The 25855-nt window shown below is 39.4% G+C and overlaps 2 protein-coding genes across 3 annotated transcripts; both read left to right on the top strand.

Moving 5' to 3' along the window:
• Positions 1-8308: 8308 nt before the first annotated feature.
• Positions 8309-18824, top strand: LOC133534030 (protein Jumonji-like). 2 transcript variants are annotated; one of them, XR_009801961.1, is made up of 4 exons: positions 8309-9210; positions 9926-10087; positions 10646-13069; positions 14286-18824. XR_009801961.1 is itself a non-coding variant. In XM_061873121.1 (3 exons), exons 1-3 carry the CDS (start codon positions 9025-9027, stop codon positions 10772-10774), a joined length of 477 nt encoding a protein of 158 aa, XP_061729105.1. In that variant the 5' UTR covers positions 8309-9024; the 3' UTR covers positions 10775-18824. The 2 variants fall into 2 exon arrangements, 1 of the variants encoding a protein (XP_061729105.1); XM_061873121.1 differs by having other exon boundaries at positions 10646-18824.
• Positions 18542-24819, top strand: LOC133534028 (uncharacterized protein K02A2.6-like). The gene has a single exon (XM_061873119.1). It carries the CDS (start codon positions 18542-18544, stop codon positions 22595-22597), a length of 4056 nt encoding a protein of 1351 aa, XP_061729103.1. The 3' UTR covers positions 22598-24819.
• Positions 24820-25855: the final 1036 nt, after the last annotated feature.

Here is a 25855-nt window from a genome sequence, read left to right on the forward strand (position 1 = left end):
GAAAAACTTCCCGTACTATTTTTGCTACAATAAGGTGAACATTTCCGAACATATTGGAGAAAATACATTTTTATTCTCAAATAATTGACACATCAGGTATTTAACGATACTATTACCGCAAGAGGGTCAATCAAGCGCTTTCACTTGATACTAAACTCGATCGCACCTTGTCACAAACGAGATTACCATTAAATACATCAAAACTAGAGTCAACGCGTATAGCCCTCTCAATTTTATAATTTATAGTTATCTGATAATCCTGCTAGCTTAACTATAATCTTATCAAATTATACAAAGATCATAAAAACCTTATATACTAAAGCTATTGCGGAACAGATTAAAGAAACATAATGCAATAATAGCCCGCCCGCTGACAGATAATTGACAACATTTCAAAATTTTCAATATCCCTAAATCGAAAACCATTTCGAGAGGGGCTCCTGTAGATTTAAAAAAAAAAAAAATTATATTTTTTTTTTTACGAATTTTTGTATTCAAAATCTGTAAAAATAGTCAAAACGGAAATTGACGTCACCCAGCTCCTTCAGTTCTGCCACTACAAGCAAAAAAATGACTTCCGATTGGGTTGACATTGTCATTGTCATTGAAAACGGGATAAAAACCATCGTTTGACTTGAGTTTTGACGTTTATGACACTTGTTAATTTGTGATTTTATTTTTAACGTTTTAGGTTATGTCACTCGCACTGTTGTCTATGCTCAAACGTAAATTAATTCAACGTTTTTTCCAGTGTATGAAACAGATCCGTGACGTCACGATTCTCACAAATGACGTTTGTTACATACGCCCTTTTGTTTCAAGTAACAATATAAATAGATTTTATGACCAAAATATAGGACTTACGCAAAATAAAAAAAAATACGGGTACCTTAAATTAGTGCGTTCTTTCGATGTAGACAATAAAAAGTAGCATTTAAAAATATGAAATGTTGTCAATTGTTTCAAATTGAATGCAAGCACTTGTTATAATTTTCGACTATTTTTAATCCCTTAGCTTCCATGCTTCAACTCCAAAATCTTCTAAATTCTAATTAGAAACAACCGCACGTAATAAGAAAAAAAAAGAACATCAAATTGGCACTCATTTAGACTTCTAGAAGCTTGCAACAAAAATAATAATAAAGTTAATGAAGTACGTTGATTTACCGTATAACAATAATATATGTTTCAATATTTGCAATAAATATTCAAACTTCATAGTTCATTAAAATAGATTTTAATTATCGCTCATTTATGACATATATACTGATTTAATTGACTCAATGATTTATTACCAATTTCGTTTTTGTGAAAAATTCTAAATCTAACAGTTTTCTGCCATCAATCAATCAACATTAGATTTAATTTAATATTCAGGTCCGAAATTATTACATTCATTTCATTTTATGGTAAAAACATATTCATTAGATCATTAGGATAACCCAACGAGGAAAAACTAACTACTTTCTCAATCTATAAATGTATAAATATTTTCTAACTGTAATTTTGTTACAAAGTTAACACAATTGTACCATTTTAACTAGCTCTATAAATTTTCATTGACCCATAGCTCAAAGCTTACGCAACAAAAAAAAACCATTCTTACTTAGGCAATACAGATATCAATAAATATAAACATTAACTCAACCCAAACAAGGCAACAGTAAGTATAATGTCACTACTAATATAAATTAAGCCTCCTGTTACCGAACCACAACATTGAAATCATTGTGTCGGCATAATAAATATTCTAGTGTGGATGTATTCGGAGCTTCTGCTATCCTATTTATTTTCCTTCCTTTTTAGGGTTCCGTAGCCAAATGGCAAAAAACGGAACCCTTATAGATTCGTCATGTCCGTCTGTCTGTCCGATTCTGTCACAGCCACTTTTTTCCGAAACTATAAGAGCTGTACTGTTCAAACTTGGTAAGTAGATGTATTCTATGAACCGCATTAGGATGTTTACACAAAAATAGAAAAAAAACAATGAATTTTGGGGGTTCCCCATACTTAGAACTGAAACTCAAAAAATCTTTTTTCATCAAACCCATACGTGTGGGGTATCTATGGATAGGTCTTCAAAAATGATATTGAGGTTTCTTATATCATTTTTTTCTAAAATGAATAGTTTGCGCGAGAGACACTTCCAAAGTGGTAAAATGTGTGTCCCCCCCCCCGTAACTTCTAAAATAACAGAATGAAAAATCTAAAAAAAATATATGATATACATTGCCATGTAAACTTCCACCGAAAATTGGTTTGAACGAGATCTAGTAAGTAGTTTTTTTTTAATACGTTATGAAATTAAAAAAAAAAATTTTTTTCATCATACCCATACGTGTGGGGTATCTATGGATAGGTCTTCAAAAATGATATTAATGTTTCTAATATCATTTTTTTCTAAACTGAATAGTTTGCGCGAGAGAACCTTCCAAAGTGAAAAAAAGTGTGTCCCCCCCCCTGTAACTTCTAAAATAACAGAATGAAAAATCTAAAAAAAATATATGATATACATTGCGATGTAAACTTCCACCGAAAATTGTTTTGAACGAGATCTAGTAAGTAGTTTTTTTTTAATACGTCATAAAATTAAAAAAAAAATTTTTTTTCATCAAACCCATTCGTGTGGGGTATCTATGGATAGGTCTTCAAAAATGATATTTAGGTTCCTAATATAATTTTTTTCTAAACTGAATAGTTTGCGCGAGAGACACTACCAAAGTGGTAAAATGTGTGTCCAAAGTGGTAAAATGTTGAACGAGATCTAGTAGTTTAAGTAGTTTTTTTTTAATACGTCATAAAGGAACCCTTCTTGGGCGAGTCCGACTCGCACTTGGCCGCTTTTTTTACTTAAATATAAGTTATCATTCTCTCAAACTATATTAATTCAGAAATTAATTATTTCTAGGTACATACCTAGATGTTATTTATAGTAAATAATTAGCACATATCCTTCCACAAATCTAAATTCGTTCTCAGTAGGAAACCTGTAGTTTATCAAAATAGCTCATATCATTCATAACAATTTTTAATATTTATACTGACAAAAATCCCATTACACCAACTTATTACTGACGCAGTACCTACTGAATAAATTTTATAAAAGTTAGTAGCCAATACTACCAATCAATAATCCTCATTTCTTATATGGCCACCAAAATACTAGTGTGAACATACCTAATAATATACTATATATTGTGTACCCTTGTATTTGTGAATGGCTTACGTTTTCAACTTAAAAAATAAAGTGTATATGTAAACCACTACTTCTTCCCTTATATACAATATTTAAAAAAACAAAACAAGAAATGAAAGAACTTTTTTTATCGATTAAATTCAAACACTCATTTGTAAAACCAAGCGAATCAAATAAATTGATAAAAAACTTAACAGGGGAAAAACTAATCATACAATTACAAAAATTTCATAACATACAGATTTCATTCAGTGTTCTCAATCAACTCATATACGCAATTTTCAAAGTAATGACGAAATAACTAAATATTAACGTCATCTAATTATAACAAAAATATGTACAATATATTGCCCAAAAGCAGAATGCACACATTCATCATCTTTCTGTCTTCATTATAATGTTATAGAACCCGTTTTTAAAGGCCAGACCACCTATGGCCATAACATATAATTACGTCGGAGGGGTGCTGACCTGCAGCGAGTGTGGCCGCACATTCGCTGCTAAGATTGGCTACGTCAGTCACCTGAGAGCGCACCAGCGACACTCTCAGCGGTAGAAAGCAGTTGCTGTTGCCGAAAACGGCTAGGAGATGATGATGATGATGATGATGATAGAACCCGTTATATTTTCGTCCTAAAGTTTATTCTACTTTTGAGTACTCTCGTCAGCAAATTCACTCTCGGATCCAAAACATTCTAATGCATTTAAGCCTCCATGATGGAAAAAAAGTGGCTGTGACATAATCGGACAGACAGACGGATATGACGAATCTATAAGGGTTCCGTTTTTTGCCATTTGGCTACGAAACCCTAAAAAAGACACGATACTGAACACTTAGTTTATTGCACATTTCTCAATCACCCGGACTCCTCACGCCTTTTTTTTCAGCTGTCAAAACAGAAACCAACTTCCTCAGATCTTTCCAACCATACAGTAGTGGACCAAAGAACCCCATAGTTGACGTGGAACCAACAATGAAACGTAAACCAAAAATCATGTAAAAACACTGACAACATTTAATTATAACGAGAGTTATAGAAGCTGCTCAAGTCTGACGTTTCATCTTATCTTATCTTATCTTATGTCTTTAAAACCTCCCACACTCAGTGCTAAATAGACTCAAAATGACTTTTATTACAAAGACGCACAACAAGAATTGTCAATATATTAATTAATAAAAAAATCTGTTAAGCTGTCGCGATTACGGCATAAATCCGTCGAACTCTCGCGATATCTATACTTTTTTTTTTTTTTTACCACTGTAACCATTTTATCATGATCTGCAGTAAACAATAAACATCAGCCGGTCGAAACCTTACGACATAAGGTATATTTTTTTATTATTACTTACTATTATTATTATTTTACTTTTAGGTCCCGCAGGTATGCTGAACTTCATTAACGTACGCGCGCTATACAAGTATATGTATTACTTGTGCCAAACATATCCCGACATTCTCAAATTCATCCGACATAGGTCCGAACTAAACAAAAGTCTACTTCACCAGAAAGTTTAGGTAGTACAAATGACGCACTCTCATGTCATAAAGAAAAACATAACATCGATGACGCCCCCACGTAAATAAAAAAAAAAATTGCTTCAATGACGACTGGCCGTCATTCAAAACATAAATGAAGTTAGCACGTCATACAAATAACACCATGTAATAAAAATGACGCCAACGCGTCACACAAATGACAAATCCATGTCACATAAGTGTCAAATCCATGACACACCAATGTCAAATCCATGACATACCAATGACAAATCCATGTCACACAAGTGTCACATCCATGACACACCAATGACAAAAACATGTCACACAAATGTCAAATCCATGACACACAAATGACAAATCCATGTCACGCAAGTGTCAAATCCATGACACACCAATGTCAAATCCATGACACACGAATGTCAAATCCATGACATACCAATGACAAATCCATGTCTGACAAGTGTCAAATCCATGACACACTAATGACAAATCCATGTCACACAAATGTCAAATCCATGACACACCAATGACAAATCCATGTCACACAAGTGTCAAATCCATGACACACCAATGACAAATCCATGTCACACAAATGTCAAATCCATGACACACCAATGACAAATCCATGTCACACAAATGTCAAACCCATGACACACAAATGACAAATCCATGTCACACAAGTGTCAAATCCATGACACACAAATGACAAATCCATGTCACACTAGTGCCAAATCCATGACACACCAATGACAAATCCATGTCACACAAATGTCAAATCCATGACACACCAATGACAAATCCATGTCACACAAGTGTCAAATACATGACACACCAATGACAAATCCATGTCACACAAATGACGCCTCCACGTCACACAAATGACAAAAGCTCATATTAACGTCGAGCAAAAGTATCGAAGCTCCTATGCTACTGTTAACATACCTATGTCACATTTATTTCGTGAATGGACATAAGCATTACTACTACAATACTTCCTCATTTAAATTGTAATGATTATTTAATATCATATTTATACTTTTGCAAATGGCATAAAAACAAAAATGAAAAGTAAGATTTAAATTAGAGCAATAAAGTTCCGTTCTCACTAAAAGTTTCTGGACAGAAACTCTAAATAGTTAATCAACTTCAATGAACAAGGCTTATTATGTCCCAATTTAACGCGATATGCTAGATATGTCTTACATTTTATGAAATGAATAAGACACAATTCAATAGTACAGACTCTCCGATCACTGGCCATCAGCACGAATCCACACATCATACTGTAATGATAAAAACATAAAAATATCAAAATAATAGGCATTTTAAATATTCATCAATTTGGAGGTACATATAAAACAATAATCTGTGCTAAATAGCCATTAAATCGATGGCTACAAAACTATCAACTCATTGCAATATCTTTAATCTCCCGCTTTAATAGTACATAAATTTTCATTGTAGGTAAAGCCTTGTTTATAATCGACTGAAATAATTGTCAGTACCATTCAAATGACATTGACAATTATACTTATATTCCAAATACTTTCGCAATGAACATGTAGCTACATCAACTTAATACTGTCAGACATTTATCTCCAATTAAATATATGTATATAATATAGTCCTTATTATTCTATCTATATGATTAACTATAACTATTTTGCCGTTTGCAAACCATACGTACCCTCATCAATACAAAACTAAATTCCATAGGCACTCTTACAATGAACTGATGTAAAATCTTTCTTCGTCAGTGATGATAAAACTAGTACTCATGGATTATATAACTACCTCTTTTTTTTGCATTATATTGATAATTTAAAACACCAGTACAAAGCAACAATGTAACGAAAGTTTAAGCTTCATGGATTATGAAACTACCTCTTTTTTAGCATTATATTGATAATTTAAAACATCATTACAAATCAACAATGTAACGAAAGTTTAAGCTCCTTAGATTCAAAAACTGCATTCGAAACACGTACCTGTCAATTAGGTACTATTATTGAAAAAAGATAACTTACGTTTTTATTCAACCGATCGAATCTAAAAATCCTATTGTGGGTTAGTGGCACGTTAACACTTCTGAAATATTATAAATATATCTAATTGCTCTAGGTAAGTATACAATGGAGATGCCTCTTTAACTTTGCTCAACCCGTTACCATCAAGATGTCGTCTCTTTGACGTCCGCAATCCAAGTGTACGAGTCTGTACCCCACTCTCTTTAGCTTCCGCTTACCCCTGCCACTTGCTAACTCTAGTATTGCCAGGGAAGCCATTAAACATTACCCATCACCCTGATATTAAACTTAGGTATTTTAAGAATGTTGCCAAGTAAAATTCATATTTGCATACACTATTTGGTGCAATTACTAAAAAATCATGACACAAATAAAATATTCTTATTCTGTATCAACTATAGTAGGTAGTGACTGCCATATATACTTTGTATCTTTAGGTATTTAAATAAAAGTAACCTAACTATTCTAATCAAAATTAATTTCAATTGGAAGAAACGTAGGTAGGTTACATATTTTAAAATATTTGTATGTATTTATTTATATATGTAGTTAGGTATGTCTTCTTCTTATGGTGCCATATCCTATCGGATGTCGGCGATCATCATGCGAAAGTTTTCTCTAATCTTTGCCGTTCTAGAAAGAGTGGCGGCGTTCTTGGTACCGGTCCAATCCCAAATATTTTTACTCCATGTTGTTCTAGGTCTTCCCTTACCTCTTTTACCTTCTATTTTACTTTCTATAATTTTTCTCAATATGTCATATTTACTATTTATTAATGTGTATGTTAGGTATGTATTAATATGTTTATAAATATGTAGTTTTATATATATATATATATGCCTTTGCACTTAATGCATCGTGTAGTATTTAGTTACGTTTGTAGGATTAGTTACTTCTTTAGCCTTGCCGTCATGTACATATTGTTTTAGTTTGACTACCATTTCTTATGTATCTCTCTCACTTAAAGGTTAGCTGGAAGAGATCCCTTAAAAGGATAAGTTCGCCTTTGTACACATTTACCGTATTTTTTCTGTGTTATGTACTTGTTTTGTGCAATAAAGTGTTTACTACTACTACTACAATGTCTAAATTTTCGGGTAGTTATAACATTTATTGGTTAACCAACCAAATACAAAACCGCCTGGATCTGTCACTGAACAATCTGACTTTAACCTACATTATTTGATCATGTAATGTTTTCATATACCCTCAACTTAAGGAGACATTTGAGGGTAGATTTTGTTTACTTAAATACGTGGTTGTGCCCAGTAAGATGGCGCCACTTTTTGATATTTAACAAATTTAACACATGATTAAAAAAAATAAGGATCTAAGTCAAATGGCGTTCTAAAGGTTTTAATAATGTGTCGAATGATCTCAGTAAATTTACTGTGGCCACGAAGTTTTCTTTGACAATCCACCTCTATTTCAATTTCTCTTTGGTAAAATAGATCACTGCAGATCGACGTGGCACTCAAAAAGGACCATAATTCAGTAATGAATAACTTTTCGATTACAATTTTTCAATTTTACATTTATACAGTAAATAGGCCACAAGGGCACTTTTACACGTCAACATGGAATTTACATACAAACAAAAACAAGCACATCAACAATTATAAAATACAATTAATTGAAAATATTAATGCAAAATAAAGTATTATTGTTTAAAGAAAAAAGTAAGTAAACTATTATTATTACTTAGAGATGTATGAAGTCTCTAAATGTTGAATTACAAAAAAAAAACAAACAGATACAAAAAGAAATCTAAAATTACTTAGAGGTGTAAATATCTCTAAATGTCAGAACTAAATGATTTTTATCAAATTATCCTTAGAGATGTAAAGAGTCTCTAAGAGTCAAAAATTCAGTATAATTAAAACATTCATCAGGATAAAAGAAACATACGAGAACCGAATGAGGTGTCTCTCTAAGACTAATTTGATAAAAGTCATTTAGTTCTGACATTTAGAGATATTTACACCTCTGGATAATTTCAGTTTTTTTTTGTATCCCTTTTTTTATTATTATTATTTTAGTAATTTTTTTGTAATTGTATTTTATACTTAATTGTTGATGTGCTTGTTTTTGTTTGTATGTAAATTCCATGTTGACGTGTAAAAGTGCCCTTGTGGCCTATTTGCTGAATAAATGTTGAAGTTGAAGCAGACCAGTCTCCACATGGCTTTATTCCAGGTACGGCACCCCTCGCGACGAAAGCGCAAATTTCCGTCGCGCAGTAGAAACACTGTGCCCCGCCTACTGTCAGAACAAGTCCATCTGGCTGGCCTCCGAGATCACCATGGTGCCACCCAACATCCTCAGCGAGCATGGAGTGAAGCTGTCAAGGCTGCTGCAGCGGCCCGGGGAATATGTCCTGGTGTTCCCCGAAGCCCATTCCTGCTCAATAACTACTGGGTTCGGGATATCGGAGAGTGTATACTTTGCATCAAACGCTTGGCTGACGGATGTGTTTAAACTGTTTCAAGTGAGTTTTTTTTGTTGCTATTTAAAGGGAATGACATAATAAAAAAAAATAGGGAGTTATCTTTTTCTTTTTCACAATCCATAACTCCCATGGGAACAATATAGCCCTTTGTCCTTCGGTACACCTGCATGAAATAATAATACATTGTGCAACGAGGGGGGTAAGTGAAATTTTGGATACGAGGGTGGTAATTCCCGACAGCCGGAGGCTGGAGCCACCCGAGTTTGCAATATTCTTACCCCCGGAGTTACACACAATGTTTCTCATCACACTTGCGAAGAAAAAACTAAATTATAAGCCAAATAATTCTTAAATACGGTGATATATCAAACATTCGTCCGCCATTTTGTAATTTCTTGGCAGGTGAGGCATCGAAGGCACAGACATAGTCGGCATTCAGCCACGATTGAAAATTTATATAAACATATTTTAAACGGCTGTTAAATTAATCAAATTAAATAATTTTAAACATAAACAAAAAAAGTTAAATTATAAACGTTAGTATTTTAAGAGTAAAACTCATTTATGCTACTCGGTTTGTATGAATAAGTGACATAATTAAAAAAGAAGCTTTAACTCCCTAGGGAGCTATAGCTTTTTCTTGACAATCCATAACTCCCGCGGGAACAAAATAGGCCTTTGTCCTTCAGCACACCTGCATGAAATAAGATCTTTTTCGAGCAAGTGTGACGAAAATAACGTGTTATGGCAACAGGAGCTGCGCAACAGCTGCGAGCCGACCATGTTCTCCCTGGAGCAGCTCCTCCTGAACGGCAGCGCCGACTCCTCGGCCCCTCACCAGGTGTGCTCCGTGCTGGCCACGCTGCTCAGCGCCGAGCTGGAGCACCGCCGCGCCCTCGACCACAAGGGGCTCAAGGTAACGCGCCCGTGTTGCACAGAATACGTCCCTGCCCTGTCTGAGAAAACTAAGTGTATATAGATTCAATCCGCACGGCGGGACCCGCTTGTGGGAGGCCGATGGGATGAAATCACTGTCACAGTCACTGATGGGTTCGAAGGACCAAAAGATGTACGGGTCGTACATCTGAGCTGATATGATTCTTGATGGTTGATTGTGGTCTTGATGGAAACACTGATTTTGGTATATGCATTTATTGATAACCAAGGTATATGAGTACTAGCTAGGAGCACGTATAAACATAAACTAATTCATAAATCGATGTATGGCGTAATCGCAAATACAGCAATTATTATAAAGTCATTATATTTAATTTAAACGCTGACGCGAGAAATGTGCGATGCTTGCATTGTACACAGGCCGTCCCCACATTATGGGACATCGAGGGAAACCTTAGATATAAGACATAGGACATTTTGCTAAAAGGAAACTTTATTTTTAACCGACTTCAAAAAAGGAGGATTAAGAGATGATTGAATTAATTATTGATTCTTTATTCCGACATTTTATTTGCAGGTGCAAGAACGTCCCCCATCGTCGGCGCCGCTCAACACGTCGTACTTCCGCGCGTGGAACACTCGCGACCAAGACGAGTGCGAGTACTGCCGCTCCACCCTGTTCCTGTCCAAGGTTAGACATCACTAAACGTAGCTCGCAGTATCAACCCCCGCCGCCGCCGGTCACGTAGTCCGCGCGTGGAACACTCGCGACCAAGACGAGTGCGAGTACTGCCGCTCCACCCTGTTCCTGTCCAAGGTTAGACATCACTAAACGTAGCTCGCAGTATCACACCCCGCCACCGCCGGTCACGTAGTCCGCGCGTGGAACACTCGCGACCAAGACGAGTGCGAGTTCTACCGCTACACGCTGTTCCTGTCCAAGGTTAGAAATCACTAAACGTAGTTCGCAGTATCAACCCCCGCCGCCGCCGGTCACGTAGTCCGCGCGTGGAACACTCGCGACCAAGTCGAGTGCGAGTTCTACCGCTACACGCAGTTCCTGTCCAAGGTTAGACATCACTAAACGTAGCTCGCAGTATCAACCCCCGCCGCCGCCGGTCACGTAGTCCGCGCGTGGAACACTCGCGACCAAGTCGAGTGCGAGTTCTGCCGCTCCACCCTGTTCCTGTCCAAGGTTAGACATCACTAAACGTAGCTCTCAGTATCACACCCCGCCACCGCCGGTCACGTAGTCCGCGCGTGGAACACTCGCGACCAAGTCGAGTGCGAGTTCTACCGCTACACGCAGTTCCTGTCCAAGGTTAGACATCACTAAACGTAGCTCTCAGTATCATTCCCCGCCACCGCCGGTCACGTAGTCCGCGCGTGGAACACTCGCTACCAAGACGAGTGCGAGTACTGCCGCTCCACCCTGTTCCTGTCCAAGGTTAGACATCACTAAACGTAGCTCTCAGTATCACACCCCGCCACCGCCGGTCACGTATTCCGCGGCCTTATAGCCATGCACTTATAATCATTTTCTCAAGTTCCGCGCGTACAGGACAACACTCGTCTTGTTAACACATTACGTAACTATGTCGAAAGTTTAAAGGGCCATATTTACTGTAAAACGTTGTACGATACATGTGAGAATTTCCTATTTTTCGCCCTTGTATCGTAATGTACAGTCGCCATCAGATATATCGGAGCGGTCGAGGTGCTCAAAAATATCTGAACACGCACTTTTAACGCCTTGATAATAGACGTGTGTTCAGATATTTGGCTGTTATTTGGGTTAGTAAATATTTCATAGAAAGTTTATAATATGCGTGTAGATAAAATAGTGTACGTAACTGTACATAATTAGGCATTAAAACACTCGTGTGATCTTTTTAAGAAACTCACTTCGTTCGTTTCTTAAACCCACACTCGCGTATTTTAATGCCTTTTATTATGTAGCAGTTACCATAACTACGATTACAACCCTTTAACTTTTCGACATAGTTACATAATGTGTTAATTTACGCACTAGTGCGGAAAAGTAGCAGCATGTGTACTGTAATAGTACATTGTGCAACGAGGGGGGAAAGTGAAATTTTGGACACGAGGGTGATAATCTAAGACTCGAGTTTGCAATATTCTTACCCCCGGAGCTACTTTATAGCACTAGTGCGAAAATTACCATATTACGCTAGGGAGTTATAGCTTTTTCTTCACAATCCATCATTCTGAAATCCTGCGTCGTTCTGGCCTCTATGGTATGGAGGCTCTACTAATGCAGCGACAGCTAGGGTGGTGTGGACATGTCCTCCGTATGGATGACCGCCGGTTGCCCAAAACCGTATTCTACTCTGAATTGGTGGAAGGCAAACGCAAGCACGGCGGTCAGCATCTGCGTTACAAGGACGTGCTCAAACGACACCTGAATGCTTGCAACATCAACCCTGAGCGCTGGGAGGAGCTTGCTGCAGACAGAGCATCTTGGCGGTCCACCATTTTTAACCACATCAAATCGTTTGAGGAAAACCGCCTCAATGCCTTAGATACCAAACGCCAACAACGTAAAGAGAGACCGAAGCCCTCTTACACGTATACATACAACGCGTCTGGCCAACTCTATTGTAACACCTGTAAAAGAGTCTTTAAGACCAAGTTCGGCCTGGCCAGCCACATTAGGGCCCATAATCGGCGTAATCCGTAATTGCTGAGGTCGCCGTCATCGAAATCGATGAGGAGGACTATATATGAAATAAGATCTTTTTCGAGCAAGTGTGATGAAAATAACTATTATTGTATAGGTGACCGGGCTCACGGGCCGCAAGTCCGCCGTGTGCCCCGAGCACGCGCTCCGCCTGCTGGAGACCAGGAAGCACAAGAACGTGGATCTGCACACGCTCGAGTTCCTCTCGTCGTTCACCACGCCCGCGCTCGAGGAGATGCTGGAGCGGCTCGACGCGCGCACCGCCGGCGACCAGAGCGCCCACGCGGACCCCGAGTAGAGGTCAGTCATATTCACATTTATTTTACGAGGGGGGTGGGGTTAGGGTCGGCAACGCGCATGTAACTCCTCTGGAGTTGCAGGTGTACATAGGCCACGGAGACTGCTTACCATCAGGCAGGCCGTATGCTTGTTTGCCACCGACGTAGTATAAAAAAAAAGCATACATTGTCATTTTTTTTTTTAATATTATAGGACATTACTACACAAATTCCGAAAAACTCATTGGTACGAGCCAGGATTTGAACCCGCGACCTCCGGATTGAAAGTCGGACGTCATATCCACTCGGCCACCACCGCTTCCTTATGTACGAAATATCATTTTTAAATAGTATTTATAAATACTTATATATTATATATATCGTTGTCTAAGTACCTTCAACACAAGCCTTATTGAGCTTACTGTGGGACTTAGTTAATTTGCTTTTCGGTGAAGGAAATCATCTTGAGGAAACCTGCATACATCTGCGAAGAAATTCAAAGGTGTATGTGAAGTCCCCAATCCGCATTGGGCTAGCGTGGGGACTATAGCCCGAGCCCTCTCGCGTATGAGAGGAGGCCTGTGCCCAGCAGTGGGACGTATATAGGCTGAATTATTATTATTTTATTAACATAAAACAATAAATTGTGCCTAATAATAACACAGGTAAGGAGTAAATAATAAAAATCTGTAGAAATAAGAAATAAAATATCAATATTAATTCATGTCAAAAATTTATTGGTTTTTTAAAGCTATTCAGTCAGAAGTCCAGTTACGGAAAAGTAGACCTTCTGGATTAAGAAAGATTTCAATTTTGAGACAAATCCGAGATAGCTAGGTGTGTTTTTTATACATGTTATGTAACCCTCTTCAATTCTCAGTCTAAAGTGAAGTCATTAGTAAATAGTACATTGTGCAACGAGGGGGGTAAGTGAAATTTTGTACGAACTAATTCGATAATATCGAGCCTTTTCTAAAAACCCCAAATTAGGTTGCGTTGTTTTATCACAGAGTTCCTATGTCCACCTCTTGTCTCCATCATCAGATCAGCTCGATGGTACCATAATATTGCATTGTCACCCGAGTTACATATGTATGCAAAATTTCAGCTCAATCGGAAACCGGGAAGTTGGTCAAATTTAACTTGCAAGATTTGTTTACAGACAACGGTCAGGTGAAAGTAAATAAAAGCTTGTTAAAATTATGTCTATTTAAAAAAATTGCGATATTTTCTTTTAGACGAAACCAGTGCATCCACTCAAAATGCCTCAGGAGCACACTGCAGCCGTCGACAGGAACGGCCGGAGCCCCTTCACTGATGTTTCCAGGCCGAATAGGGCTTACGATTCCGGGATCCCGCGCATTTAGTCCCACTTGTTGTGGGATTCCGATCCCGCGGGATTCGGGATGTAGTTTGTATCGTCAGCCTCCCATCTTACAAGCCGGGAGATAACGTTGCCATTTTTTTAAACTGCGCACCGCATAAGGTACCTACGCCAAAGGGTACTTAAACTGGCCTACTTCCAAAATGGTTTGCTATTGTGAAATCAGTCAAACAAGTTCGTTAATAGAAAAAAGCGCGGATTTCAAATTGTCTATGGGACGATAACATTTCGCGCATACATTTTTTAAATATGCCACTTTTTTTCTACTGACTGAAATTGCTTGACAGACCATAAGTGTGAATTTTGCGTCCGTATTCGCTAGTGTCATAGACAAAACTACAAGTTCACGTAAAATATAAGCAAAATAAAAACGGGCCTTATTTGGAGCAGGTACCTTATTTTTGATGATTTTAACAAACGTGCGTTTTGAATATTTAGAAAATAATACTTTTTGTTTAAATGAAATTAATTTAGTTTTCATTTATAATGGTAATTTGTAAAAGAGGGGTCCTCTATTAATAACATCACACGAGGGGGAGGGAGGGGTACAAAAATGTGACAGGGGGGGGGACATACCTTATTTTTGATGATTTTAACAAACGTGCGTTTGAAGAATATTTAGAAAATAATACTTTTTGTTTAAATTAAATTAATTTAGTTTTCATTTATAATGTTATTTTTTAAAATAGGGGTCCTCCATTAATAACATCACACGAGGGGGAGGGAGGGGTACAAAAAATGTGACATGTGACATGGGGGGAGTGAACAGCTTTGTGACGTCACTTAACTTCACATATAAACAAAAATTGTACAGCTAAATAACTAGTTTTTGCAACGATATATAGTTTTATTGCGTGACATTTTATTCCTCATCGGTTTCGTGTCATAAAATTTCTAAATTGATATTAATAAAAATATTTTTTTATTAAAATAATACTTCATTCTAATTGCTTATTTCAGTTATTTCGTTAAAGAGATTGACAAATATGTGACGACACACCAGGGGGGAGGGTTGCCTAATGTGACCAGGTGTAACAAGGAGGCAAAAATTCATGCGATGTAATAAACTGATGACCCCAGACGTGTAAGAAAAAAAAAACAAAAATAATGATACAAATTGTATGGCATCGTACTTGTGGGCCAGCTTCGTATATGGCGGGGTTTAACACTAACCCCCTTATTCATAAACGTGTACTAAAGTTACGATGCCGCTGATCATCGTTCGTCCCTTTCCGACGTATTGGTATGATGGAAAGGGACAAACGATGATCAGCGGCATCGTAACTTTAGTACACGTTGATGAATAAGGGGGTTCATGAATAAAAGGAGTTCATAAAATGAACCGGGGGCTTTACGTCCAAAGCTTTAAAAGGGATAGTAATAGTGCAATTTGCCGCCAGGGGCAGCACTAGCACATACCGTAAACCATAGAGTAACATACACTACCATCACAAAGTTTAATACCAAACACGGAATATGCATATTTGCATTTTTCATTTAATTTTTTTTTTTACGAAAATTCTACTTTGCAGTAGGTACCTACAATCCGAAAAATAAAGCGTTAAACGATTTATTAATCAGAATTTATTAAAAAAGACATAAGGTAGAAGTACTAGTGCTCGACACTGCACTAGTCACCGACATGGGCACTTTATTTCATGGAAATATAGGTTAAATTTGAACAACGAAGATTTTTCTGTATTCGATCTTAATCCTTGTCACTTTGACATAAAGTGCCCAAGTCGAGTACTAGTGCAGCGTCGAGCACTAGTACTTCTACCTTATATATATAATAATAAAAAAAAAATCATAGTTCCTCATCGAAAAATCCTCGACGCTTTTCCACTACAGAGTAATCATTTATGATACTAATAAGCTCCAAGGGTAAGGGTGAGGTTAAGGGTTTGTCCAATGGCTAAGGTCACCCTGTATACTATGCATTAAACAGTTTATAGACAAGTTTTCGCAGATCATTCGTTACAAATAAATATGACATTGATGTATTACGGCGGTTGATTTACAGTTTGTGCTAGTGGCGCCTACGCAGAATTTTGCGTAACCTATTCCGCGAAATCTACTTTTTTTCAATGTTGTAAATGTGTAACATTAAGTTAATTTAAGTTTAGTAATGTAAAACGTAAGATAGCGAAAAACATGAACCATAGCGTAACAAGGGTCGTCAGTACTGAACTATCTACAGTGGACTGTACATAGTTTAGTACGTGGATAATACTGAAAGTTTCTGGAATGAGCCATTTAGAGGTCACGCAATGAAAATCTTGAAAATATAACTTGTTTGGAAATTGTATATTTTTAGATACAATTTGTTCGGTGATGATTTGTATTTTTGGAATGCTGTTTGAAAATTATATGTCAGGGATTTTATAAATATTAAAAAAAAAGATTTCAGGAGCTTTCAGTATGACCTAAGTACAAGTGATTACAATCACGTCTAAAAATATCGATATGTGTAAAGTGCCAATAATAGTATAGACGAACTTGTTGGCCATATATTAAGGTAGTGTATACATATATTTGGCACTTTGTCCGTATCGTCATTTTGAGACGTGACTGTACAGATATTAACACATTCAGTGCTAGCGCAAGCCGATAAGGTAGTAATATCTTTAGGTATTTAAATAAAAGTAAACAAAATCTACCCTCAAATGGCTCCTCAAGCCAGTAGAGGGTAGATGAAAACATTACATGATCAAATAATGTAGGTTAAAGTCAGATCGTTCAGTGACAGATCCAGGCGGTTTTGTATTTGGTTGGTTAACCAATAAATGTTATAACTACCCGAAAATGTATAAATGATTTGTTTAATTTTATTTAAATACCTAAAGATACAGAGTTATAGCGAAAAACGCCTGCGAACAGAGAACCCGCCTAGCGCGTCGTTGGAAGTGAATGTGTTAAAAACGATTACATAATAATATTAATTATGAATAACCCACCATTAATATACCTCGTTTTTTTGCATTAGAAAAAGGATAAACAATCTTGACGTGCCTTTTTAATAAAAAAACGTTTAAAAAAATAGTCTTCTTGGTGTGCCATCATCTCACGTCGGCGCCCATCTCTCGGAATTTACTTATATATAGGTACTTATGAAACCAAATTAATGTAAATGATAATAAAATATATATAAGTAAATGTTTCGACGACCGGTCTGGCCTAGTGGGTAGTGACCCTGCCTACGAAGCTGATGGTCCCGGGTTCAAATCCTGGTAAGGGCATTTATTCGTGTGATGAGCATGGATATTTGTTCCTGAGTCATGGGTGTTTTCTATGTATTTAAGTATTTATAAATATTTATATATTATATATATCGTTGTCTAAGTACCCTCAACGCAAGCCTTATTGAGCTTACTGTGGGACTTAGTCAATTTGTGTAATAATGTCCTATAATATTTATTTATTTATTATTTATTTACATAATGGATATATACCGAGGTGTTACTATAATTAGGTTAAATCTAAAATAGGCCCTTGAGGCATTGTGCAATCAAGGTAATAAATATCGATACGGACAAAGTAACAAAAATATGTACACACTACCTTAATGTATTGGCATTAAGGTCGCGTATTGAATGTAGTTTTAAGTTGCCGCTGTTGCCCATAAAGTCGTGCATACATATTTTTGGCACTTTGTCCGTATCGATATTTAACACATTCACTGCAGGGGACCCACCTGGTGGGCGCTCGTGAACTTTGTTCAGATGCCGGACAACCCGCTGGGCGGGTTGTTTTGTACGCAGCTATAGACCACCGGTTTCTGGGGTAGTGCGCCGTTTTTTGTCTGGCAGTGAATGTGTTGACTTTACCAAGGATGCTGGCGGCGTTTCCATCTGCATATAAATTGTTACATACTTCATGTAAATTATTTTTCAAGTTTTTTTTTATAGACACGTCAGGATTGTTTACTTTCAATGCTAAAAGACGGGGTGACGTGTATGCGCCCGCGCCGCCCCCCACCTCAGTAATAAACTAGCTTCGCTATATACCGGTCGTTGGTCATTTCGCTCCCCAAGTACTTCCCACTGGCGACGAACGGACGTTACCTTGCGCGTGTGTGTGGTTATTATTTAAAAAATCTGTTTTTAAATCATGTCAAATCTCCTCGGAAGTTTAACCGCGTTTGACCACAATTCCCAGGAATGGGAGATTTTTAAAAGCAGATTAGTGCAATATATTAAGTTAAATGCGGTAACGGCGGACAATGAGTGTGCTTTACTTTTAACTCATTTAAGTGACGAGACATACCGACTGGTAAGGAACTTAGTGCATCCGAAGAAAGTCGAGGATTCTAAGTTCGAGGAGCTAGTAGCGGTGTTAGATAAACAATTAGCACCAAAACGTTGTATTTTCGTCGAACGGGCGAAATTTTACGAGGCGACGCGTGACGTTGCAGAAAACATCGAACAATGGGCGGCTCGAATAAGTGGACTTGCTGTACGCTGCGAGTTTGGAGCCCCCTTGGATGAGCTGCTTAGGGACAGATTCGTGCTGGGGCTGAGCGTAGGCCCAGAGCGCGACCGGCTGTTCGAGCAGGATGCTGCCACGTTAACGTTCGCGAAGGCCGTGGAAGTGGCCCAGAAGGCGGCGTATGCTAGGAGCGCACGTACTACGTCTGTTCCTGCTGCCGTCGTGCAAGTCAAGCAGGAGCCGGTGTACCGGGTGGGTACAAGTCGCCCTGGTACCGGGGGGTCCTCCGACTCTCGACGCTGCTCCGTCTGCGGGCTTAAGAGCCACGACGCAAGTAAATGTAAATACAAGAACTACCGCTGCCAGGGATGTGGACAAAAGGGGCATCTAAAAAAGGTGTGCAACGCTGAGAAGGCGAAACAGTGTCGTGTTAACTGCATTCAAGCTGACCTTGAGGGATCAGCTGAGGCTTCTCAGAGTGCTGAAGGTTGCAAGGAGTGCGAGCAATTTAATTTAAGGTACGTTAATTATGCACCAATATTATTGGATGTAGATCTTAACGGTAAAAAGTTAACAATGGAACTTGATTGCGGTTCAGGCGCGAGTGTGATAAGTGACAAATTATATTATAAAACGTTTTCGGACACTAAATTAAAAAAATGCGATTTAAAAATGTGTTTCTACAATGGTCATCAAGTCACGCCACTGGGCTATTTCACTACAAAAATAACATATTTTAAACAAACGCATGACATAGATATTTATGTTATGGAGGATGGTAGTCGTTTAGGTCTATTGGGCCGTGATTTTATGACCAAGTTTAACATGTATTTTGCGATTGACAAACAAAGAATTAATTTTGTTAGTTCGGAATCGTTTCAAAGTGAATTACCGCGGTTGCTAAGCGAATATTCGAGCCTTTTTAGTGAAGACTTAGGTAAATTTAATACATTTCAAGTAGAATTGAGATTAAAAGAAAATGTTACGCCTAAATTCTTTAAGCCTCGTACGGTTCCTTTTGCTATTAAAAATAGGGTAGAGGAAGAAATTGACAGGCTCGTTGGTTTAGAAATATTGGTACCGGTAACATTTTCTAAATATGCGACACCTATAGTGCCGGTTTTAAAGGATAACGGCAAAATAAAGATAGCGGGTGATTTTTCCGTAACGCTCAATAAAGATATGATAATAGATAAGTATCCTATGCCCCGTATCGAAGAGGTGTTCGCGCGGCTCGGTGGCGGTAACCGTTATACGAAACTCGACCTTAGTAACGCATATAATCAATTTGTTTTATCAGACGATTCACAAGAGCTCACTACTATAAATACAACAAAAGGGTTGTATAAGTATACGAGGCTCGTGTATGGACTAGCTAACGCGCCGGCTATTTTCCAACGCGCAATGGAGACACTCCTAGTAGGTATAGAAGGAGTCAGCTGTTGGCTCGATGACGTATGCGTAACGGGACCTACTGATGAATTGCATTTATCGCGATTACGGGAGGTTTTAAAAAGGTTTCATGACTCGGGTTTAAGATTGCAAAAAAGTAAATGTGACTTTTTTAAAAACAGTGTAACTTACCTCGGTTTTGTAATAGATAAAAATGGTCTACGTGCATGTCCTAAGAAAACCGAGGCTATTTTAAACGCGCCTAAACCGGCAAATATTTTAGATGTTCAGCGTTTTTTGGGCATGGTAAATTATTACCGCGGTTTCGTACCTAACGCGTCAGGCATGCTGAGCCCTCTCCACGAATTATTGCGCAACGGGGCAAAATGGGAGTGGGGTTCCCGACAGCAAGAGGCTTTTGAAAGCGTAAAAAAAGAACTGTGTTCAGATCGGGTACTGGGTCATTTCGACCCCGCGGCACAGCTGGTGTTATCAGTAGATGCTGGGCCTGGCCTTGGTGCGGTTCTGAGTCAACGTGACCCACAAACGGGAGCGGAACGGCCGCTTGCTTTTGCCTCGCGATCGTTAACCCCTAGTGAGCGAAATTACAGCCAAATTCAGAAGGAAGCTACTGCCTTAATATTTGGAGTAAAACGTTTTCATCAGTATTTATATGGTAGACAGGAACCATTTATCTTAAAATCGGATCATCGACCATTATTATCCATTTTTGGTAAAAAGGTTGGAATATCCGTAATGGCGGCGTCTCGACTTCAGCGTTACGCGATTATACTGTCGGCCTATAACTATGACGTCCAATACATAAGTGGCTCGAAAAATATAGTAGCGGATTATTTTTCTCGCGCGCCGCTGCCGGAATGTGACGATGAAGAGGATGAGGGAAATATTTCTTTTCTAAAATTTTTAGACGCAAGTGTGGCACCAGTAACATTTGATGATTTAAGGCAAGCTACCGAAGCTGATCCAGTGTTGCAAACTGTAATTAAGTATATGAGCCACGGATGGCCACGAAAAATCGTTTGCAGTTCAGTTATGCCCTTTTTCAATTGCAAAGCTGACCTGGAAGTAGATGACGGTTGCTTGTTTCGTGGTCATCGGGTAGTTATTCCGACGTCGTATCGTAATCAGATATTACAGGACTTACACTCTGGTCACTTAGGCATAGTAAAAACAAAGAGTATCGCGCGTAGTAAATTGTGGTGGCCAAAAATCGATTCCGATATCGAACAATGGATAGGATCATGTGCAGTTTGTGTGGCCACGCGACCCTCCCCGCCGCGCGCCGCGCCCGCGGCTTGGCCTCGCCCTCCGGCCGCTTGGCATAGGATACATATCGACTCCGTGGGAGGAACTCCTATCGCTGTCGGGTCAACGATGAAGTACCTGGGACTCGTCCTCGATAGCAAATGGAGGTTCGTAGAGCATTTCAAGCGCCTGGCACCTAAGTTGATGGCTGCAGCCGGAGCGCTTGGACGGATTCTCCCAAATCTGGGCGGACCGGGAGGGGCCTGCAGGCGGCTCTATATGAGTGTCTTACGCTCAATGGCGCTTTACGGGGCGCCAATATGGGCGGATACCCTGAGGTCTAAAAGTGCGGCCCTATTGCGTCGACCGCAGCGCCCTATAGCCCTCAGGGTTGCTCGAGGGTACCGTGACAATTCACATGTGGCAGCCGGCCTGCTGGCTGGAAGCCCGCCATGGGACCTTGAAGCCAAGGTGCAGTCCGCTGTCTATTGGCGGGTGCAGGCTGCTAGGAGGGAGGAAAACTGGCCCGCCCCTCAAGAAGTTCGCCAGTGGCGGGAAGAGGCGCGAGAAGTGCTCTTCGAAAAGTGGTCGGAGCGTTTAGAGATCCCGGGAGCTAGCCGGGACCTGGTGGCTGCTATTCGGCCCGTTCTGAAGGAATGGGTCGAACGCAAACATGGCGCACCCTCCTTCCATCTCACACAGCTCCTGACGGGGCACGGCTGCTTCGGCTGGTACTTGTGTGAGAGGGTGGGAAGAGAGCCAACAACGGCGTGTCACCACTGTGGAGGAGGAGCCGTGGATACGGCCAAGCACACGCGCGAAGAGTGCCCTGCGTGGGCGGAGCCTCGCGCTGTCCTGTCCACGGCTATAGGAGGTGACCTCTCACTGCCGGCGCTAATCCGCCGCATGGTGGACAGTGAGGAGGCATGGGCGGCAGTGACCTCCTTCAGTGTCACCGTCATGACGCAGAAGGAGGCGGCAGAGCGAATGCGCGAGGATGATGCGAGCTCGCTCCCTCAGCGCCGCAGGAGGCCGGGCAGGCGGCGAAGAGCCTTCGCGGCCCGAATGCTGCCACCCTAACGGAACCCTGCGGGTGATGGGTCGGGAGTTCCATCACCCGCCTGAAGAGGTTCCGAGCTGGAAGGCCCTCGCGTGTTCCGAGGTGCCTTCAGTGAAGTAGGCTGCTCGAGCAGCCCGAAAAGATGGTCCCGCAAGGGCAACGCCGGCAGGGTATCGGTGGCCTGCCACCGTGTTCCCGAAACCCCGTCAACAAAGCGAGCGCCAGAACACCCCAGGGGGTTTAGTCCGTGGGAGTCGGACATACCCACTCGGCTTCTCCCGGGCCAGTGGGATCCATAACGGATTCCCCCTGGGTCATCAAAAAAAAAAAAAAAAAGGATACATATCGACTACATGTCATTTGAGCAGCGGGTATACTTAATAGTTATAGATGCGTATAGCAAATGGCTCGAATGTTTGTTTATGAAAGGCGGTACGTCTACACGATCTCTAATACTCGAGTTGAAAGAATTGTTTTCAAGGTTTGGCGTGCCACATGTTATTGTATCAGATAACGATGTTAAAATTAAGTCAACAGAATTTGAGCATTTTTGTGCGATGAATGGCATTAGATATGTAACATCACCTATTTATCATCCTGAAAGCAACGGACAAGCCGAAAATTCTGTAAGAATATGTAAAAAGATGTTAAAATGTATATTATCTACCGGCAATTCCCATACAGATGTACATAATAAGTTATTAGGATATTTATTTGAATATCGAAATACATCGCATTGTTCTACTGGCGTATCGCCAGCGCAAATCATGTTTGGCCGTAGTTTGAGGTCGCGTTTGGATCTGGTCTTACCTCAACGTAAAAATGATTTTGGTTTAAAAAACCACAATGAAGAGCTACCTTGTAGACAATTTAAAGTGGGGGATAAAGTATGGTTAAGATGGTTTACAGCAAGAAAACAATTTTGGACTTTAGGTTTTATACAAAATATAATTGGTAACCGGATGTTTGAATTATATGTTAACGATTACAATGTTTTGTGCAAACGGCACATTGATCAGATTATAAGGTATACGGGGACCACAAAATGTGACAGTGATGTAAGAAAAGGTGAGGACGATGACAAGTACACGTGGTTCACTCCACCACCGCCCTCGGCATCGCCGCCATCTTCGCCCCCATTACCAAGTGACGAATTAAGTAATTCGCCTCCTTCTCCAACGACTGTGACTCAGCGGTCGGATCCCGTTTCCGACGAAATAGGAAGTGAGGAGTGTAACACAGAGTTACCGGTGGAAAAGGAGGCAGAGCAAAGTTCAACGGACACAAGTTCGAATGTGGAACCTGCATCCTCATCCGTCGCGGATAGCGCCCCCGCGCCGCCGCTACGGATTGGCCCGACCTTGAGGCCTAGAACTAAGAAAATAGATTATACATTGTAAAAAAAAGGAGTAGTAAGTAAGTGTTAGTTTTAATTCTTTGTGTTTTCTTATTGTTATCAGGTTTCAAAATTAAAGGGGAAGGAGTGACGTGTATGCGCCCGCGCCGCCCCCCACCTCAGTAATAAACTAGCTTCGCTATATACCGGTCGTTGGTCATTTCGCACCCCAAGTACTTCCCACGGGGTCTAGTCACGTCTGAACGCCACGATTGAAGTGCCAAAAATATGTATACACGACTTTATGGTCCATATATTAGGGTAGTTTATACATATTTATGGCACTTTGTCCGTATCGATATTTTCATTAGTGACCGTACCTATAGTATATGTAATTATGTTTAAGAATGTTGTTTCAGTTGCAGCTGTTGCAATGTTCAACTGTAGGTTAAGTTATTTCTCTAAAGATGGTCAAAGACTGAATTAAAAAAAAAGTAGATTTAATATAACATTCGTCCATTTGATAGTCGTAAATGTATCGTAGAATTAATAACGTTTGTGTTAGTAGTCGTGAGTACATAATTAAGGAAGTACATTATATTGATTACTAGAATTCATCCCAAATGATAATCAAAGGGAGGAAGTCCAATTAGGGCCTGTTTCACAATGTCCAATAAAATCCTGAATAAGCTACTTGCCACTTATCTGACGAATAAAGTCAATTTTGGCGTTTCACAATAAAGATATGATAAAGAAAGAACATTGTGAAACATGCCCTTAGACTAGAAAATCACAGAATCAGAGATTGAAGTTGTACAGCAAACCGATTATAAAACAACTTTACATCATATCTTACTTAACTTTACTTATTCAGTTCAAGGAAAAATAAACCGTATTCCATTGGAACAGTGTTTCATTTGTTTTGTTTCGTTCAATTTTCAAATAAAATAAAATCATCTGTGTTCCCTGCACTATATTATAGGACATTATTACACAAATTGACTAAGTCCCACAGTAAGCTCAATAAAGCTTGTGTTGAGGGTACTTAGACCACGATATATATAATATATAAATATTTATAAATACTTAAATACATAGAAAACACCCATGACTCAGGAACAAATATCCATGCTCATCACACGAATAAATGCCCTTACCAGGATTTGGACCCGGGACCATCGGCTTCGTAGGCAGGGTCACTACCCACTAGGCCAAACTGGTCGTCTAAATCGTCGTCTGAATGGCTGGGCCAAGCGAGCGAATGTAAACTTTACTTCAATCAATAAATTTTTCGTGTTATGGCTCCATCAAGGTGTTGATGGTTCTACCAATGTCGAGGTTGGATAAGACACGGCTAGTATATGAATTACGGAAGGTGGAGATAAGGAACGAAATCTCCATGTACCAAAAAGTGTCATCAAAAAAACTTTAAATAGGTGGCGCTACAATACCTAGAGTACTTGAACAAAAAAATCAAATCATACCGCAATTCACTGTCAATAACGCCTAGGTTCTTAGCTACTCTAGCGCTACTCTGGAGAGATTTAGAACTATTATTTATAGCTGACAGCTGTACACTTTTGCAACAGTTCTACCATAAGAGATGTCACTCCTCTTAATTCCACACTCCATAATATGAATCTTATCATATTACGGTCATAGACAGTGTTCGGTGGAGTATTAAACTTTCAAGTGTGAAGGTTACTTTGACAGCGTCCGCCATAACACCTATACATAGGTGTCCTTGGCGCTGTGGGCACGACTAGTGACGACGATTGTAGGTGTTCTTGGCGATCAAAAAAAAGCCCGGTAACGATTTTAGAGCAAAATGTTTATGGTTCCGATTCAGACCACAAGATGGCAGACCCTCCAACGCGCACGGTCCCTATGCTGTATGTATAAGTTACTCTATGGTTTACGATAGGGGCTAGTGCTGCACTCT

Source organism: Cydia pomonella, unplaced genomic scaffold (genome assembly GCF_033807575.1).
Source record: "Cydia pomonella isolate Wapato2018A unplaced genomic scaffold, ilCydPomo1 PGA_scaffold_42, whole genome shotgun sequence".
In the NCBI taxonomy this organism is placed as follows: domain Eukaryota; kingdom Metazoa; phylum Arthropoda; class Insecta; order Lepidoptera; family Tortricidae; genus Cydia; species Cydia pomonella.